A 20,213-nucleotide genomic window follows, 5' to 3' on the forward strand; every position below is an offset into this window, starting at 1 on the left:
AAATCGCCTGCTAACCCACACAAAGAACAGCACCAAGCTGTCATTTAAATGCTGCTTCTTGCTGCTGCTGAAGCTGACCTCTTAAAAATGTATTGTAATGCTCTCTCCCTGCGTGTCATGCCCCAAAGAGTTGTCAGTGCTGGAATGCTGAAGGGCAAACAGAGGAAGTCTGGCTTTCAAGCTGACACACGTAAGATGTAGTGCTAGAATTTTCGTTGTGGAAAAATGGCCGCAGCTGTAAGCTCAGCTAGCTGATCTGGAAAATATCTAACTGTTTGCCAATTCATTAACCCCTGAAGATCCGCACAAAGGTAAGTTGTATGCCATTCCTACGGGTAACTTTAACAGCAGGCATTTCTTATTCTGTTCACTTTTGCTATTTGCTTTCAAGACTTAAAAGCTAACATAACATTTTTCCAATCAGGAAAAGCATAGTTAGGCAAGTGAAAAAGAAAAAAAAAACCCACACATGACAAAAAACAGAAGACTTAGTGTATTCGGGCAATTCTGCTTCACAGAGAAGAAAATGAGTAAGAAGTTTCCAAGGTGGGAAATATGAGTCAAAGATTTCAATTCCACACCCAGCTATTTTTAAAAGCACTTTCCGTTTCAGTGGTTGATTCAAAGTTTATTCTGTTCTGCAGTAAAAGTAGTACTTTATGCCTCTGCCTTCTACAAAGCAGAGGAATTCAGAACAGAAGATTGACAGATGTTTTCAGCTCTAGCTTGTACTGTTTCGCAAAGCACAAAAGCGTTCAGAACAACTAACCACAACACTGGCACCAACATAAACACTGCTGTTCAAATTTCATACATTACTGCGAGGGTATTACGTACCTTCATTAAAGCGTGTGCAAAAAGGTATCTCATCTCCTAATGAAATCTCATTCTGCAGAAGCACACCATGATTACTGAGGTGAGCAACTACAACGAAACACAAATGTTCTGAAATAGCATTTACTTTAGTGCTTGGCTTATCGTTAGCTGCTTGTGGCCACAGTGCGGCTTACAGAGTCCTGTTTTAGGAGACATTCAGGGAAAATGGATTGATTTGTCTGTCTTTAATAGTACTGACACTAAACACAGCAATAATACATATTTTGCCAAGCTAGAAGGAATGCCACAGCAATTGACAATCGTGCAGCATTCTCAACAAATAAGGACTTTCAAATGACACTTATTTCTTCCTAAAATACCTCGTACAAGAGCACTTGGAGGGCACTTGTTGATGTAGAAATTTGTTACGCTTGCTGCTGCACAAATCGAGAATCCTTCCACTTAGCAACTAAATAATACATTAATCTCCAACTCCTATGCACTGCCTCTTCCCTCTTTTAATAAAATCAGATGTATAAAACTAGACAGGTTAGAATATTTGAAATCCATGGGAATGACATACATGCATTTTTAACGACAACACTACAGTATTAAAATGCTACTTGTACAAGAAACATTTATATAAGCATGATCTTCATTACTTCCATCCCCAATCCTGAACGGGGGGGGGAAAAAACCCAAAACCCAGCACTATTAACTTCCTCGGGAGGTAGTCTTATACTTTTACATGAACACCAGTAGCTCCTTCAGCTGGTACAATTGCTACCTTGGCTCCAACTACATTTTGGAGCCATCCAAACTACACTTAAAAACAAGAAATAACCTCCCTACCCACCCCCACCACTTAACCAGCTACTTTTCTGAAAGAAGGAACATAATTCTGAATTATTTAGAGATCCTATACTCTTGTATTTTATCTTCAGCTCATGCACAGAATAAATTATTTAAGACATTAACGCGATGGAAACTTGGGAACTAATGAAACATTAATTTGCATCCTGAATACAAGTAGGCAAAACTGTTGAAACAATGAAAGAGCTGTGTGTGCCATAAGCGTTGAATTTTGTTCCTATACAGACTTCTGCAAAAAGTTGCGTATCTGAATCCCACAACGTCTGTACTACTTCGGCCCGACTGCCAGCCTGCGTGTCTTTGACAACTCTAAATTCCTGCTAAACTTCCCAAAGTACCCTGTTAATAATAATGTAACATCGAAGTAGGAACTTAATACTTCCATCAGTAAACACTAGGCCTCCGGGGGGCAGGGGGGCGGGGAAGACTTACCCTGTCCTTCAAAAGAAAGTTTGGGGTTTTTTTTACTTCTATTTGAAGATTACCATCAGGTAGCCTACTGAGCAGAGATGCCCTGCTGTCTGCACGCTATTTTTAGCCATTTGCTTTTGCAGCCTCGTCCCTGACAGGCTGCACCAGCATCTCTGCGTCACAAGTACACAGGTCAAATGTTCATCCAAAATGGACGTTATTATTTACAGCAAAGTATTTTACCATTTTCCTTTTTCACTATCTTTTCAGATATATTTTATTATTTAAGAATAAAACCAAACACAATTCTTTAAATCTGGTAGGTTATCTTAGAAGCCTTATGGCCGGAATTTACAGAATAAAACAAAGGCTTAGCCTGTACTTCAGATGTAATGCTTGTACTTCGAATGAAATCCCATGCGCTGCTTGAAAAAGGGTGCTTTAAAAAACAATTGAGGAGTATTTATTAATTATACTACTCTTCCAGCACTTTTATTAAGTATCCAGTCCTGCGCCTAAGGACAAAGGTAGAATTCCCAACTGGTCCCAGTGGCCAGAGGCCAGGACCCACAGCCAGCTTGGTGAAACCCACGTGCAGAACACAAGCTGCCACGAGTGACATCGGCTGCAGGAACAGTGCACCGACATTCCTGCGGCCACCATGCTCCAGCAGCTCCCTCTGCCTCAAGGGATCAACTCCATAAACAAACCATCAGCTTCCTTAACGCATCTCCCAGAAGAGCTCCCCAAGATGCAGAACCCGGGCTGCCCTCCTTCCCTCCGCAGAGCATCGACACACACTGAAAACCCACTGCCTCTACTCAATCATTTGAAGGTTTTTTTCCCCCCCTTTTGAACACTCACACTAAAGTACACACTGCACTTAAATAAACTAGACGTAAATGTGTCTCCTGATACCTGGTAATTGGTACTGCAGTCCTCGGCAGGCGAATTGGCACATTTTTTATGTGGAGAACCTGCCTCCTCCATTTCAACCACACGCGAACTAGGATGCTTCTTCAAACACACACCTCGGTAATGGACACTTTCATTTGTTTCTTTGCCTCTTCTCAAGTGCAGTATGTCCTTTACCATTTTATTACCTTCATGCCAGAACGGCACTTCAAACACTTTTTGATTTTTCCAACAGTAATTGCATCTCTGCCAAGCAGGGCTTCCGAGCTCCTGTTTCTACCACTGCTCAAGTAAGTATTAAATTAAACCCAATGTTCCCAGAAAACAGGGATTCAGCAAGCACTCCACATGAACACTTATGCAATTATTATCCACTTCCCAACTAACATGTTATGAGCTAGAATTAAAAAGAAAGTGAAAAGAATCTTTTTTCCCCCTTTATAGAAGCCAGCTGGAATGGAGATCTGTATAAAACCCACAAACATTCAGAGTAACTGCAGCGTTCCCAGCCTGCCACTGAACATCGAAATTACAGCTTTCAGATACTGCCATCTTGATCATTTTGTCAGGATGAACTCCCCGCATGCAACAGTCAGTTAAAACTAGACGTATCCATTACTTGTCTATCAAGCATTCCCAACCCCAGCTGCACTTAGAATATTTGGAAATTAAGTTCCAAACAGATCCATTATGTGGATCAATATATATATACACGCCCATACTTGAAGCGTTAAGGTGTTTGTGCACTTTTCAAACAAACCTAAAAGGGTATGGAAAAAAGCAAATATGGAAAAGAACTCAAGGTATTATATGCCTGGTGCTGTGCAAGTAATTAAGAATGGAAAACAGGAAGAACAGAAGACTCCAATGCCTGAAATAAACCCTTTGCCATTACTCTAGTCTTTTGCAGTCACTGTTTGAAGAAGTGCAACTGAAGTTTCAAGGACCCCATCTTTTAGTTTGAGAAGAGCTTTCAGGTGACCCACCTAATTCAACATATTTAAAAACACAGAAATAACATACAGAATAGAAATAACTCTAAAGTAACTTACCTTTGATTTTTTGTTCAATGGCCTAGAAAAAAAAAAAGACATGTCAGTGATTTGGGCAGATAAGAGAAAAACCACATGTGCACGTGCCACTTCATAAAGCAACATTACTTGTGACTCTCGTCTTTTAAAATGTTTTAAAGTTATTTAATTATCTACTTCAGAAGTGTCTCTCTAACCAACCCATGCCTATTATTCCTTATGCCTAGAAAGCGGTTTCAATGTTAGAGAAGACAAAATTAATTTGAAAGATAAGTACATGGAACAGACTGCATTAAACTTGCAAATGTCAGATGTTTGAAGTAGTTAAAAACTATGCCTGGAAGCAAGGAACCTCCACCACTTTTACTGCAGAATACAGCAGGGGCAGGAGAGGGAAGGACTAGAAATTTTAAGGAAGTAAGAAAGTAAATGCAAAAGCTTTAAGTCTTTCACTTCCAATATTCAACTGGTTACACCCGCAAAACAGCCAAGATGTGATAAAATTTTATTCAAATAGATCTCAGGATAGAAAAGGGGAGAGAAACATTTCTTGTGTGGAAGCGCACCTTAATTGAAAGGGTTAACCATAAAACAGTGAAACTGACTTCATAAAGGACCTCTCAAAAGCATAAATCCTAGTTCTTCCTACCCAAAACTAGAGTCTTCTTAATTACCACTTTTAAAATGCACTATCTCCAAAGCCAAATAAGATTTAATTTGATATGGTCACTTTGGTAGCTGTATACAACCCATTTTAATGATGGGATTTCACATGTTCATAATATGCAATAAATCTGCAATAATACTTAAGCTATGATTGTCCACGATTAAAACCTTGAGGAGAGAGGAAAAAGATCGTGTGAATGCAAGAAAAAATGTATTGATTCACTGATCTGATGTAAGACTTGCTGAGATTCAGACATTGGCACTGTGAGGGCTGACTACTGAAACTTTATTAATGACTCTTCAGTGCCATGTCCTCACTTCTCTTAAAGAAATCAAGAGTACATTAACAGAAACACCCTCTTTTTCAACTTTGTACACTGACAAAGGCAAGGATATGAACAAAAATCTGTTGTACTGTCCCAATAGTCCAAAATGTAGCCTCTTGCTCCCGAGAAACCTTGAGCACAAGCTTTCCATTTTTTTTTAAATTTAGCTATATTTAGCAATCTCTAAGAGCATAAAGACTGCAAAAGTCTCTTCTGTGAAAATCCACTCTACTAACAGTAATGCGTCAGCCCCTGGAATTGAGAAAGCCAAAATAAAGCCAATGGCTGCCCACAGGAGTGTATCAGAAACCCCACACCGTGGCTGTTTTCAGTTTTGCCTACTGTACCCATATTACCCCGACTCCTCCACCACCACTGCCCCTCCCCTCCCCTCCCCAAAGGCAACTGCTGTACTTAGAGCATGATGAAAAGCCGTGGTGTCACGCAGCAGCCCTTTGTTCAACAAATCTGCTTAAAAAAATTATTGTGAAGACTCGGGAAGTTTTGTTTGCACTTCAAACTCCAGGGTAGTGTATGCACAGCAACTGACTTGGAACCAGGCATTCAAAACATGTTTGTAAACGACCACGAAAAGGTAAATGGAACACACAGTTGATGTCCCACGAAGGCTGCTCAGTGTCGGGATGCGAGCACTACTCAACTGAGAGGAGCTATGTTCTCTTCAGTGTCTCTGGGATTGCTGCTGTTCTCCTATTACTTTTAGTTCCAATTATTAAAGAATTATTAAAGAACTACAGTGTATGAAAAACCCAAGCACTAGCTCTTCCCTCCGTGGTACAATTACATGATGCCCTTTCGGTTCTTGTCATACCCTGCATGTGTTTAGAGCTTACCCTGGGGAGCTTGTACCCTCACACCCCCCTCCCCAACTGTGACCTGAGTTAAAAAGCAATTCATTAGCTTAGCACATGACCTGTGAAGAGGAAAATGAGACAACTTAGAATTTTTCAAAAATTTTTTGCTGTTTTTGACTATCCAGAGCACCCAAAGAGATCAGCAAAGATAAAGGGTCATAGCATAAGGCTACTGGCTGCTTTTTATACTAAGGTGCTATTCTCTAAAAGAAAAAGAAATTGACCATATTTCAGCTAGGGACCTCCAAACTGCATCAGTACTTGGCACACAGTTAAATGCTTTAAAGCTTTTGCTAGAGAGACTATGGCTGATAATACAAAACAGTACATTCTCAAAACGAGCCATTTTGGTCAATCTGGAACTACTCACAAATATTAACAGAGCAGAAAAGGGATTCTGCCTTCCTTGTGACTGATGTTAACAAGTTTTCATTTTAATCTAGAATCAAGCCACATCTGTACTAGGACTTTTGCTTTTTTTTTTTTTTTTAACAGCTACGTTAACTGGCAGTTGTTTGTTACTGTGGTTTTTCAGAGGTGTATTCTTTTTAATTTAGATCAAGGTTAAGCACCTCCAGGAATGCACCTGAGCACCCTTGTGGCATCCTACTTCCTTGTCCATAGAAGCCGCTTAAACTCCTGACAGACAAAGTTCACACACTTGACATTTGGTCACTCAGAGAATAGAGCACATCAGTAAAGACCTGTGGCTTCTGAAGAACAGTCCAGCAGGTACTCCACAGCAGGAGAAAGTGTAAGCAAAACTTTCACTTTTAGGCAAAGGACTAGTCTCTTCAGCTTCTACAAATATTTACGCTTTTATTTCTACAAATTTCACTCCCAAACATGCCTTTCAAACTCATGAAAATACTAAATTTTGGAGGAGAAAGTTAGTGACAAAGAACCACTTATTTAAGATTCAAACTCTACAAGTAAACCAGCTCCTTTCCTGTTACAACTTCCAATTAAAAAAAAATCCAAGAGGAAAATGAGTTATAAATTTACAACTGAAGTCCAAAAATTATTATGCAGCTTCGCTCTCAGCTACTGAAAAGAACCTCTCATTCTGAAATATGAGCAAATACCTCTCCTAGGAGTATCCCTCCAGCCCTATTTCATTTAGATCTGTTGCAAGATTAGACATACCTAATTTTGTACAGGTGCACAATCAACACCTTTATTTAGGCCAACAAACAGGGAGGGCTGACACCTGGGTTTTGTCAATATCTAGCATTAGTCAACAGAATCTAAGAAAAACTGTTAGGCAGGTTTGCTTTGCTACCCCCAGTTAGCAAATCCAAGCTTGAAACAGACATGGTTTTAAAACCATATTTACAAGTTCCTCTCAAACACAGGGTCAATATTTAGAATCAATGGCCATGATTAATATCTTGACAGGAAACCGGAATTCTGAAACGTTTACAAGCATTTCTGTGATGTTTCCATCCCAAAATACCTTTGCTGCCAATATTTTCATTTTTATCCACCTTCCCTAAAGCAAATTGTGTTATGACGTGTATGTTTCTACACTGAAGGACAAGAAGATATATTGAAGTAAGGATACACCTTGAAGCCACTACCTTAAGAAAAAAAAATGGTAATTTTATTCTACTAAAATGCACCAACACTGAGGAAGCTTTCAAACTTGAAACCGCTTCGACTGACGATCAGAAAAAAGAATGGCCACCTCAGAAGGATATTTAATCTCTGAAGAAACTGTACACAGAGCCAACTAAGATGTTCCACCTGCCAGTTACCACTAAGTAACTGCCAGCACATTTAAAGCTTCAAACATTACATTAAAAAGAAAACACTTCTGAGTAACAACAGCTAAACCAGTATTTGCTAGTAGTGAAGCATAACTAACCCGCAAGCACGGCATTTTTTATTTTTTTAGATGTTCAACATACCTTTTTTTGAGCAGCTTCCTTCTTCTTCTTGTCTTCTTTTCTCTTTTTCCTTTCTTCCATCAACTGTTCTTCCTCTTCTTGCACTAAATCCCTGAACCACACAGTTTGTAATTAACTCTCCAAAATACAATCTGTACACACTTAGATTCATTTTAGAACAATTATTTCACAGTTACTCAAAAGGAACTGGGGAATTTTACTTCTAATTGGATAATATTTCTATAGGGACTATGCACTTCCACTGCAAATCACAAGTGACAAAACTTTAAGGGCAGATGCAGTGTCAAGCTACACGGAATATTTTCTTTTCCCCAAAACTTAAAATGAAGGCTTAGACAATGATTTGGTTCAAAAGCCAGTGCAAATTCAGATGTTATTTAACCTCTACCAGCTATTGCTAATTCGTACGACTGAGCTCTCACGCATCACGTTTCCCCCCGTCACATGCAATCCGCTCCCACCCAGCACAGAGTCTGACCACGCTGGGCATGAGCCAGGCGCTGGGCTCCCCCGAAGCCACACACACCCTTTCGCACCAGCACCGGTGCCTAGACAGCCACGCAGCAATTTGCATCAGCTCGCTGATCTTAAACGCTGCCTCTGCCAAGAAACAAACAACACACACATTTTCCTGCCTGAGCAGTGAGCCAGTTCCCCTGGTGGTGTATCCATACGGCATAAAGGACACACGAACTAGCAGGAGCATGGACTGAAGAGCATGGTCAGCCCAGAGCTTTCAACAGCAGAGCAGTTTTAGAACACGTTAAACGAGTGACAGAACTGTAACTTGACAAACGTGAAAACAAAACCTGTCACATTAATTTGAATTCACTTAATACAAAGTTTTACATGCTAAAACAGAAGGCTTAGCAGCAACACCGCTTTCCAGATTCCACTGCCTTCTCTCTTAAAAACAGAGTTCAGCAAAGGCAAGACAAAAGGGAGAAGAACATGGAGTGTATAAAAAGCAGAAAGAACTAAAGACACGCAAGCACGCTTGCAAGCTACCAGGGTCAGTAGCAACTAATATCCGATACAAATTTAACGACAACAAATACAGACTTTTCTATAAGGCCATGCTTGGAGAGATGAGAATGAGAATGAACTCCACACAAACACAGCTGACAGAAAAGACCGTGGTAACAGGCATTCAAAAACCCCCATTTGGGCTAATCGTGCAAAAAGCTTGTGCCAACACAGAACATGCAACTGAAGACCAGTTAGCTGTTTCATACATGCGAATGAGTACAATCGCTCACAGAAAGGAGGATTCTGAAGTTTAGCAACCAACAATAAAGTGGAATATAAAAATAAAACAGTGGCTGCAGTTTGCTTTTGTTAGAACACTGTAAGATAGAGGGAGAGGGAGCCTACTAATACTCAGTTACTTCAAAGTCTGAGGTTCGGAGAATAAAGCATTCTTGTGTACTAGAAAGCCTATGTGCAAGACTCTTCTTTGCCCTTTCAGAGTCAGGAATGTTTTTAAGTTCAAAAGCTTTTGGCCCACAAGCCCTGACCATACAGTCAGGTGGACAAGATTAAAAAAAAATAGGTTGAAAATGATTTCCCAGGTCTTTCTGAAGCACATATCTAGGCTACACCACACATCCCTCCGATGTCCTGAATCTTAACGCCAGCTCCACAGCACATCTACCCCCTCGCTGGGCAAACCACATCCTTCAGACGAGCCCTGATTTCTATGATACTTTGAACGGGGTGTAGGAACAAACTCCACATGTGTTAAGTAAAGGAAGACAACGCCAAATTTATTCTTTGAATAGTGTTCAGAGATTAGTGTAAGTCCTCTGCTCTACATTACCGGTTCACGTGTAACTGGTGCTCTCCCCAGTCTGTACACACTTTCTACCTGATCAGCTGCAGCTGAAGTAACAGGAGCTGCTCAGGCGAGCTCCAGACAGTAAAACTGGTTGGATTCCCATAGGTGATTTACTGTTGCAAAAGAAAAAGCTGAGAAACAACTGATGGAAGGGAATTTACAGCCCTGTTTGTGACAGGTGGCCTTGTCTGATATCTATCTCCAAAATTCAGCTCCGAACATAAAGAGCACTGTTTTTATCTTTGCCATGCTTTTCACATACTAAGTAAAGCAGAACAGGAGAAGACATTTTATTATGCAATTACTTTGATTGTATTAAAATCTCCTTTAAAAGGGTCACCCTCATTTGATGACAAATGGTTGCACGTACTCACACTACTGAACAAAAGACAACCTTGTTATACAAAACTTTTGGGGGAGAATGAACTAGCAATGTCAATAAGGGGCAGTCAATAAATGGTTTACTTCTGCCTAGAAACACTGGACTCCTTTTTAAACCCCCAACTACAAACCTCCACTTCCAAATAGGTGTTGTTTTTTTTTTAAAAAAAAGTCTGTGTGAGAGAGAGAAGCAATGCCAATTGAATGCAAGATACTCCACAAGTATTAAAACTTCCATTACTTAGAGATATAAATGATTGGTTAATTCTACTTTCAACACAGCTCAAAGCCCCTTTCAAAATGAGTGCAGGCATCAGTTTTGGTTTCTTTAAAGGTTTTTTCTAAATCCACATGTGACTTCCCAGTTCCCGGTTGCCCAGTTCCACTGTGGCAAGTTCATACAGCTTCCTCCCTTTTTAATTAGAGAAAACAGCACTCCTACAGCACCTGCCTCTCGCCGTAGGTGGTGCCAAGGTAAGGAATCCTAAACAGCAGCTCATCAGCTCTTCTCTTTATGGCAGCCAGCAGCTAATTCTATTTTGCTTTCTGCACAATGCTGCCATTCTTTTGGAAGAGGCAAGTACCACGTTATCGCTGCCCATTTGAGTTCTACCTGTAGGACTTCAAAACTGGTCTTCTGTCCCACTGTGAGACTCTTCAGCAAGATGTGGAAAGTGGTTCTGCTCCCAGTAGGGACAACGCTGTAGTAACGATACTTCTATTTAAATTTCAAAGCTTGTGGCCACTTGGCTATTATTAGTATTAGTTTCGAACAAAAAGAGATATGGTAGTACTTTCACGTGACACTCATTGTGGAAGAAAAAGCCTGCAATACTTTAAATATTTATAGGGCACAGAAACTTCTGAGACTATTAATGTTAGCACACAGGACAAAAAGTCATATGACTGCACTTTGGGTAACTCAAGCATTTTTCTCAAATCTATTTTTATTACTATTAATGCTGCCAGAAACCAGCTATACTTTATCTGGATGGTAAAAATCAATTTGTCTGAGGGGAGGAAAGTTTTATATTCACAAAATTAACAAGTATTTATTTTCTTAATTACAAACATATTTTCTGATTTCTCTCTGTAAACAGAAAACCTTTGGAGCGTGGCTACATGTATCTGTACAGCAACCAATACAAACAGAACTCCGTTTTCATCCCTACTTGCTGAGATCTTTGTTCTTGCTGCAAACCCGGTTTCGTCCTCTACTTGTTTCTCTTCCCAGTCCTCCCTTCTGTTGGAGTAACACTTATCATATACCCAGTATCCCTTTTCCCCTCTACCACTTTTAGGGTTGCTGCTACACGCACCCATCAACTCATGCCGCATGTGCTAACAAAAGCAGTGTGACACTGCAGGTATTTACCAGAGGTAGAGCTGCAGCACGCTTTGACAAGCAGCCAAATAATACCAGTATTCTTTCCACCCTACACATACAGTAACGTACTACAGACAGACCACCGCTCTGAAAATGTTCCACAGACCAAATTCTGTCTTTTACGATCTTCTAATAGGAGAACAAGCATTAGTTATTTCTTTTTTAAAATAATTGCTTTTGATGTGTTAAGATATGCAAAAAAAACCCTAAAAATGTTATTTCTGACACCCCTCTATTTCAGTTGCACTGCAAGGTAGATCAAACTAACACAACATTGCTATTTTGCATTTTATCAGTTTTATCATCTGGCTGCAAGATTCATGGAGGACTGTCTTACTGCAAAAAGCAATCTTGCATTTGCTATTAGGTATCAAAAATTATTTCACAGACAACTCAGAGGTTAGTCACGTAACTTCAGAAAACAGTCACACTTGGCCAGTATCATCTAAAGCAACCCCTTGGATACTTGGCAAGTTGGAGGCAATGCCAAACCCACAGCGATGCCTGTGCACTATAAAGGTGGTACATAAGCGAGTTCTGTCCATCTCTCTGGCATCCTGAGCATTTGTAATCAAACTCAATTGGTAACACTGACCCTCAGTTTGAATTAATTTGGAATAGTCCAATTTGTAACGGGTAAGCAATACAAGCAGCATATAGGTCTGAAATCAGTCTAGAAAACATAGCTTGTATAGATCACAGTTCATTTTTACAGAACATGATTCATTTACAGCTGACTCCGTACAGTGATCTGCTGCTCAGGAAGACAGTATTTCCTGAAATACCATCGAGAACAAGAGACAATTAATCCAACGGAAAAGGGTAAGTGCCCCATCTTCCTCCCATGGTCAGGAAAAGCCGTGTCCAGAGCCCGTCTCCTCTCACGAGCCTGCGTGCGTGGTGCACGGCTACCCCGCACCAGCGCTGCTGGGCCGACACCCCTCAGCAGCACAAGTTCAACACGCGCATGCTCTGCGAGCAGTTCTCTGCCCGCCTTCTCCCAGGATCACCCCAGGAAAGCACACCACCACAAGCAGGCTGCACAACGGGAATTCCTGACACCTCCCCACAACACCCGCTTTCCCAAAGGCTACGTGGACTCGAGGAGGGAGCAAGCTGTGATCCCGAGTAACTGCTCTGAAGCAGCAGCCTGTTCGGGTCGCTCTCCTTGCTGGGGTCCTGTGCCCCAGGTCTCCCCAGCACCGGGCGTGCACATCGGTGTGAGAAGGGGCGAGCTGCAAGACCTTGGCAAGAGATGACACCTGGGGAACAGGCTGTTGCTGTCAGAAACAGTCAGCCCGTCTGAACCTTGCCCCTGCTAGGCTGTGGAGCCCTGGGATGCAGCCCAGCTCCCTCCTGACCCCCACCTGCACCAACTCTTCCAGCAAGCCAAACACGGGCTATGGGCCTGTACAGGTTGAACAGCTCTGACGCAGGAAGTGTACCAACACCGCAGTGTGGTACGGTACATAGGATTGCCTATGGGGATAAAAGGTTATTTGCAGGATTTCCAATAAGCTGAGAAGACTTCTAAGAGTTAAGAAACCCACCACCACCTTGTTTTGTATAACAAATTGCAGCGTGTCACATGCAGAAACTACATTAACTGAAAAAATCACTCCGCTTTTAGAAGCAAGCTGTAGCCCTTCACAGAGCAAGCAGAATACAAAGTAGTACTTTTTTCTGTGAAAATAACTCATGAATCCTGCTTCAACTAAATCAGCAAGATTGTATTTTATTTTTAGGATACAGATGCCAACAACCAACATACCAATAGCTTGAATATTCTACCCTCAGCAACATTTTTTTGTTTCCACACAGGAACAATAAAACTCCTAACTTATGACACTGTGATCATTCTATTTTCATGTATTTAAGAAAAGCAGATTTTAGCTTACAAACACGTAGAACATGTAAAAAACCTCCTATCATTCACATCAGGACCCTAGGTAACCCCTGAAAAAAACAACTACCCACCTATAGTGTGTAACATGTTTTCAAAAGAGTATTAGATTACCATTATAATGTTAAATCTCAGCGACTGGAAAGCAAAACTAACCCGTTGTACAATTAAACAACAACAGTGAAGCCCACGTCCTTCACTGAAAACTGAACCTTTCAAGGAAGGCAGTCCTATTACCACTGCCTTCTTACATAAACATAAACCTGAAATACAAATTCAGATCTGCCTGTTAAGTCAGTCTAAAGCAGAACCCCTGAATTTCCATCTGTCACAGCGAAAGCAAAAGTTTCCTTTATTCCTTCTAACACATTAATACACCACCCTCTCAAGAGACAGCAAATGATCATACTTATGCATCAGATTCCAACACCCATTAGAACATATATCAAACAAGCTACATTTTTAATGCTACTCCTTGAGAAACAGAAGCGTTACGTACTATCTCCCATTTATCGTCTTAGACTTTAAGAGCTACCTATTCCTGCTAAGTACTCAACGCTTCGTATTATCCGCTGCGCACAAACTATCAGCAGCTTCATGTTACTTTACAGCGCCCAACGAGACACAGTGCACCCAGTTGCACAGTGACAAGACAAAGCCAGAAAATTAACAAGTTCTTTTGCTGGGCTTTTCCCTATATCTGGGTAGATTTACCACATTGACCTCCTGTGGCAAAAGCGCTTGTAGCAGCACGCTTGGCCCATCAGCTGGCCAAACGACGAGCAATGACTAATTCTGATTTGTAACGTGAATATATAAGCAGACTTCTGTTATATCCCCTATCAGCCGTCCAGCTCTCACTAAAACACATGTACAAGGAATTTCCTTTTCCTCCTATATAATTGGATTAGCTTGTTCAAGGTTAAATGGTCTTAGCAGAAAATGCAAACCTTATTTTTTGGTTTAGATCAAGTGAAAATAAAATATGCACACCATACAAAATTCACATTTGAGACCAAAGCAAAGGCCTTCAGTTTAAATAGCTTAACTTGAAAGGACCTCTATTTCCAAGTGAGACCAAATGAAAATGGATCTTGATCTCAGGAGAGACTCCACATTTGATGGCTCTGAGAACATACAAGTAGAAGCTGGTATTATCTGCATCATTTTAAATAGACTGTCAGTTAAATATTTACTATTATCTATATAAAAACAATTTTTTCTTCAGTTTTAGTGTACCTCACTCAGCATAATTCTTGGTTTTTCCCCCTCTTATACAAACTACCAAAACACTCTACTCAATTAAGCCATTAAAAAAAAGTAGTACTTTTAAATTTTCTAGGACAGGTATCACTTCAACAACACAGAAAGTGCCTTGTGATTCTGGATGATGTTTGATACGGAGTCTTTCACTTCATTACTGTCACAATCACATGCCACTAAATGAAGAGCAGCTACATTCTTACTTCTACAGTCAGCTTTTACTACTGCTTCTCCATCCTAAGGTCTGATAATGCTAGTTTTAATTTGGCATGGCTCGATTTGTTGTTTGGCTTGCAAACTGGCAAAAAGCTGTAATGCTCAAAATGTAAACATTTCAGGCAATATTTATATCGAATCATATTTCACTTATTACTTTAGTTCTTGAAAAAAGTTCCACTAATCTTTAATTTCAAAAGCTCCAGCTTGGCAATGTAAAAATATCGTAAAAATATCTGGGCTGAAACAGACATATTTAAACTCTATTCATACGTTACAGAAGAGGAGAATGAAGTATATCATGTCCCTGGAAGATGTACTGAGTGTGCAATAATTGATGCTTGTGCAGCATGCTATCTTTGCTGTTATGATATACAAAAGGGAGACATGTTATGCCACAAAAAAATTACAATTCTAGTCACCTCACTGACGAAATTATGGTCGCAAGAAGAATTTTGACACAGATTAGTATCTAAGACACAGCACTGCATTATTATGATTTGAACTCAGCATTTATCTCCGGTTGACAGCGTGTGTTACTTGCACACAGCAAATTTCAACACCAAAATAAAAGAGGTCGCCATTCACCGTTAATGCCAGTTACCTGGCGCTCACCAAAACTGAACTACCTATGTGACAGAACTGCGTTCCTTGGGTTTCTGGATTCCTCAAGGCAGCACTAACAGTTAGAAATGCCTCTCCACATGCTGCTAGAGAGGCCAGCACTGTTAGAGATACTCAGGTACCGCGTTTGCTAGTCGAGCGGACACCTTCAAAGCGCACTCTCAAACCACTCTGAAGTCATGCTGCCCCACAAGATGGTGCTAGCACATTTTTAAAGTCACTGCTACCATCGCCAACAAATGCTTTTAGAAGCATGAGGCTGTGAAGGGATTCTCCCAAGGGCAGCAGGTGCTAGGTGTCCTCTGAAGCACTTCAAACACTGCAGACTGCACGAGGGTTTTGGTGTCGGCACGATGGCCCTCCGTGCTGAACGCATCGAGGGACCGAGCTTTGCGCTGGTCCCAGCCAGCGGCAGGCAGGGGGTCACACAGGGGAAGCACCTTGCTGCTGGACAAAGGAGACCAGTGCAACAGCCAGCCCACCTCTTAGTGGCCCTGCATCACTAACGGAAGGAAGAAAAGGTATTTATTAGTCCATTTCTGAAAAGGACACGCATCATTCAGCCTATTTACTGACAGCAGGATGCAGGAGACACTGATAGCATGCCTGCTATTGAATCCCCAGCCATTAACTTCTGCATTAACTATATATGGATTTTTTTTTTTTTTTTTACTTTTTACTCATTTAGTACATGGAGTAAACATAAAAGTAAGAATTAGAAGTGTTTATACACAGTGGCTGTTGAAACCACTCTAAAATACCTAGTGACAAATATGTAAAATACATTTTAAAAAGAAAAAAAAAATCCTTTCCACCATTTGCTTTTCTTCTAGTTATAAATTAACTCGCAATGCTACAGGTGGAACACTGCCAGGCAACTACATTTAAGTACCTGGAATTGAAAGATCTTTTACAATTCTGCAAAGATGGTAAACACATATGCATGCACTATGTATTCAACCTATGTCCAATATTCCAGACAGTCTTTCAAATATACTGCTGAGACTAAATTTTGATAATTTTTCTGTATTCTGACCTACAAGTTCCCTAATCTTTAATTTTTAGGAAGTATGCAATTACATACAACTGCCAATAAAAATTCCTTCTCAGTTTCTATTAAAAAAAAAAAACCTAGCTTTTCTACTAAACAAGAATCAATTATAAAAAATGTGGATTTTGATTAAAAATGGATCCTCTAGTTCCTTTATCAATGCTTCCCTCAAGCCAGCGTACTATACCAAACCCAGCATGTTTCTGGAACAGAAACCCGTACTTTGAAGTTAACAAAAAAACCACCCACAAAACCAACCAGTGCCTTACATGGAAACACTTTGGCAACTAAAACCACTCAGCATATTACACAGGAGCAAAGCAAGCCTCAGGCACCGATAACAAAACAAAAGCACTTGTTTACAGATGTCGCGTGTGTGTGTTAATTCTTCCCTGCTATTAATGTATAGAAGACATGCTGCCAAGCTAAAAACTGCAACAATTACTTCAATGAATAATTTATTAGTTGATGAGTGTCAGCTACTTTCTTTTTTTTGCTTTTAAATACCTCAGTCTTTAAATTATCGCCTTAAAAGTGGAGTGATAGAATCCTAACTACCATGTCTACCACTGCCAATTACTTGGGATACACTCATCTCCCCCATTTTCCTAACACAGAAGCTGCTCGACAGAGCTCTGTTCCAAACTACAAGCACAATAAAATACACCACAGTTCTGGAATAATGTTTGTGTTACAGTTTTGCCCTGAAGTTTCATCTGAGATATTCGCATCTACACAAGCGTGCAAAAGACAAATCTCTTTCCCAAGAAATTTATCATCTAAATAAACAGGACTTCAGTAGCAGCAATAAACAATCCCTATCTTCATTTAAAAAATGGGGAACCGAGAAAGATAGATTAAACTGCTTCTCCCTAATCACACTGGTCCTGCAGCATATCTGTAACAGATGCACAAACCCAAACGACTGCGAAGTCCAGCACCTTAACCCTAAGACCAGCTTCAGTTTTATTAATGCAGCTGAGAAGTATACTGCACGGTGGGGGTTTGCTGTAAGACTAGACAAAGAAGAGGTAAATGTGAGTTACCTGCAAGTTATGGGGACAACCTGACAATTAGGCATGACCTGAAAAAGTGTGCGTAGAGAAGAAAGGAATGCATAATTTTGCCTAAGCATCTCTACAGGTCTTGAAAAGTATGAACAGAATGCTGTCTCTTCGCAATAAACTCTTCCCATTTGACAGCAGAAGCCTTCCCATAAGAAGTTTATCAAGAAAAAACCCACCACCACCCCCAAACCCAACAGAAAAATCAAGTGCTTAAATACCAACAGAAATGACTACATTTCTCACTGTTTCTCTACACCCCTAACATTGACCCATCTCATTTTTCTTCTACAGCAAATAAGGAAAGCCTCTTGGAAATGCAGTGGTTATTCTAACATGGAAGAGTGAAAAAAACCCCAGAAAAATAAAATTGTACAGCAGTAACTTAGTAGAACACATGGATGAAATCTAGAGGTATACATGATTTTAAGTAGGAAGTTTGCTCTCCCAGAACATGGACAGTCTGCAAATGATGCAGATGGAATCTCTGGAGCAGAAACACAGGTAAATGAAAGCAGTGTGTGAATCTTCCCTACAGTTTGCATGCTCGTGAAGTGAGAGTCAAACTCCTGTGTTTGGAAAAAAAAAATTGTGAACATATTTCCGATATTTACCTTCTCTCAGTTCCACATAAATGAGGCAGGAAAGCCCTGTTTACCAAACAGAATTAAAAAGTTATTTCTTAAATCAGAATAACTAAATGGTGGTTTTTACTGCACCCAGTTTTAACCAAATGTAAAGCCTTACATTTCTCCAGTTAATAATGGACAGCTCTGGCTCAGAGGTAGGCTGAACGGGTGACATTTAACTGGTAATGTTACACAGCAATACAGCGTGCGACAGATTGATTTGAATTACTGTCGCGAATCGTGCACTATGCTTATTTTTGAGACCGGGGTATTTGCATAGGACAGACATGGATGCATTTTAAAGAGAACAGAGTCCAAATGAAGTTTGTTTTCCAAAAGGCCAAACAAGCCAAATTGCTAACCCTGAGTTCAAACCAGTAGTCACTACAACTGGATAAGCAAGCTATAGCAAAAGCTGCAATACTTATTCTATTACAAGCCTACAGTCTAGGCCAATATTCCTAATAATATTAAAAAAGAGTATTTGCTACCCATTAATTTTAAGCATAAACTCCAAAGGTGACTTCAGAACTTACATGAAGCAACGCCACCATCCCATTGAGTTGACAGTGTTTACACACTATGCCATTTTAGATGAACGAAAACTGGAGCAGAGGTTTATTTACCTTTCCCAGGAAAACACATTTGCTTTTTCACAATTTGGCTAGGTCACTACAAATTTAATAAGATCATAAATAATGACATCAGAGAAAGAATGAGGGCTATCTGTTGAGCTCTACAACAGTAAAATAATTAATCAGGCCTATCCCAGAGTAGGCATGCCACAGTTTTATCAAGTTATACACTCACATGACGACAAGTCCCTCACTAAACATAAGCCAGTTAGAATACAGCTTTCTGAAAACAACTGGTATATTAACTTAAACCCAGTTCTGAATCTTTTAAATGAATAAAACGTATACCTCCGTGTCAGAAAACACAGAGACCCATTCTGTATCAGAATTTACTCAGCGAGCCTTGTTCTGTCCCCGACCCTCAGGAAGCACTGAGTTTAAGCAGTTCTGTAGTTTACTTTCACTTCTCATCACTATCTGCCCCACCTGCCAGAGTGACAAGAGATCTGCTGACTTTCTGAGACCTGCACCAGAATATTGTTTTGAACTTAGCACTCTGTCCATCTGAATAATAACAGTTCTGAAATCGCTTCTGGCACCAAGCACGTGCTGAGTGCTTTCCACAGAATGTCAATGATTTAATTCCCCCCATGGTGTTTTGGTACCTTTTGTGGACAGATTACTTAGCAGTTGCATTTTGAAATCAATCTCTTCAAGTAAAGTCCATTTAACAACAACCTTGACATTGTATTTAAAAGCAATATGCTAAGTGTATCTTAGGGATTCCATATATTTCAGCAACAAAATGGGAAAAGTTATTAATGCTTAAGCATATTACAGAAAAAGAAAAAAGACACACACTGACAGCAGGGGAATGCCAGTCAGTTTTCACAGTGTAATCATAAATCAGTCGGGAAGTTGGAGAATGATTAAGCATGGTAAATAAGAAAAAAAGCAAAGTACCAGAAACTAATATTCTATCAGCTATATGCAGGGTTTCAGCACATTTCAAATGGCCCTAGAAGAAGTCCCCTTAAAAGTTTGCGAGCAAAAGTCCATTTAAGGTCTCATTGAAAAAGAGCACAAAAAGAAAGTAGGACAAAAGTAAAAAACAAAGAATGTAGACAACAGAAAGAGGTAGATATTTGCGGGAAAGTCACCATACTAAAAGTAAATGGTGCAGAAGAAACAAATTCTTAAATACAAAACTGATGTATTTTTCTGGCACAGAATGCTTAATTCAACATAACTCTAACTCTACTCACGAGCTAAGTGATGTAAAAAAGGAACTGCCCAGTCTACAAAGTTCTCAAATACAAACTACGTACTAATGGCAAATTCACTGCCTCCAACACTTCATGGAAAGAGAGGCAAAAACTTGGCAGTTATATGGCGCTATACGGTTTATTTGAGTTCAAAGCGAGTTTCTTGCCAAAACCAACCACTTCTTGCCTCCCAAT

At 40.1% G+C, this 20,213-nt stretch overlaps 1 protein-coding gene across 10 annotated transcripts in view; it reads right to left on the reverse strand.

Moving 5' to 3' along the window:
• TNRC6A (trinucleotide repeat containing adaptor 6A) overlaps positions 1 to 20,213 on the reverse strand; it is a 53,747-nt gene that overhangs the window by 32,210 nt on the left and 1,324 nt on the right. For 7 of the 10 annotated variants that reach the window (XM_064461315.1, XM_064461308.1, XM_064461314.1 and 4 more), the window contains 3 exons: positions 18,164 to 18,199; positions 7,824 to 7,914; positions 4,068 to 4,089 (listed from right to left, as the gene is read on the reverse strand). In XM_064461315.1, coding sequence (XP_064317385.1) covers positions 4,068 to 4,089; positions 7,824 to 7,914; positions 18,164 to 18,199 — 149 coding nt within the window. The remainder of the gene's footprint in view (positions 1 to 4,067; positions 4,090 to 7,823; positions 7,915 to 18,163; positions 18,200 to 20,213) is intronic. The other 3 variants (XM_064461309.1, XM_064461312.1, XM_064461306.1) reach the window with 1 other exon arrangement.

The sequence above is a fragment of the Phalacrocorax carbo genome, chromosome 10, assembly GCF_963921805.1.
Source record: "Phalacrocorax carbo chromosome 10, bPhaCar2.1, whole genome shotgun sequence".
NCBI classification, from domain to species: Eukaryota; Metazoa; Chordata; class Aves; order Suliformes; family Phalacrocoracidae; genus Phalacrocorax; species Phalacrocorax carbo.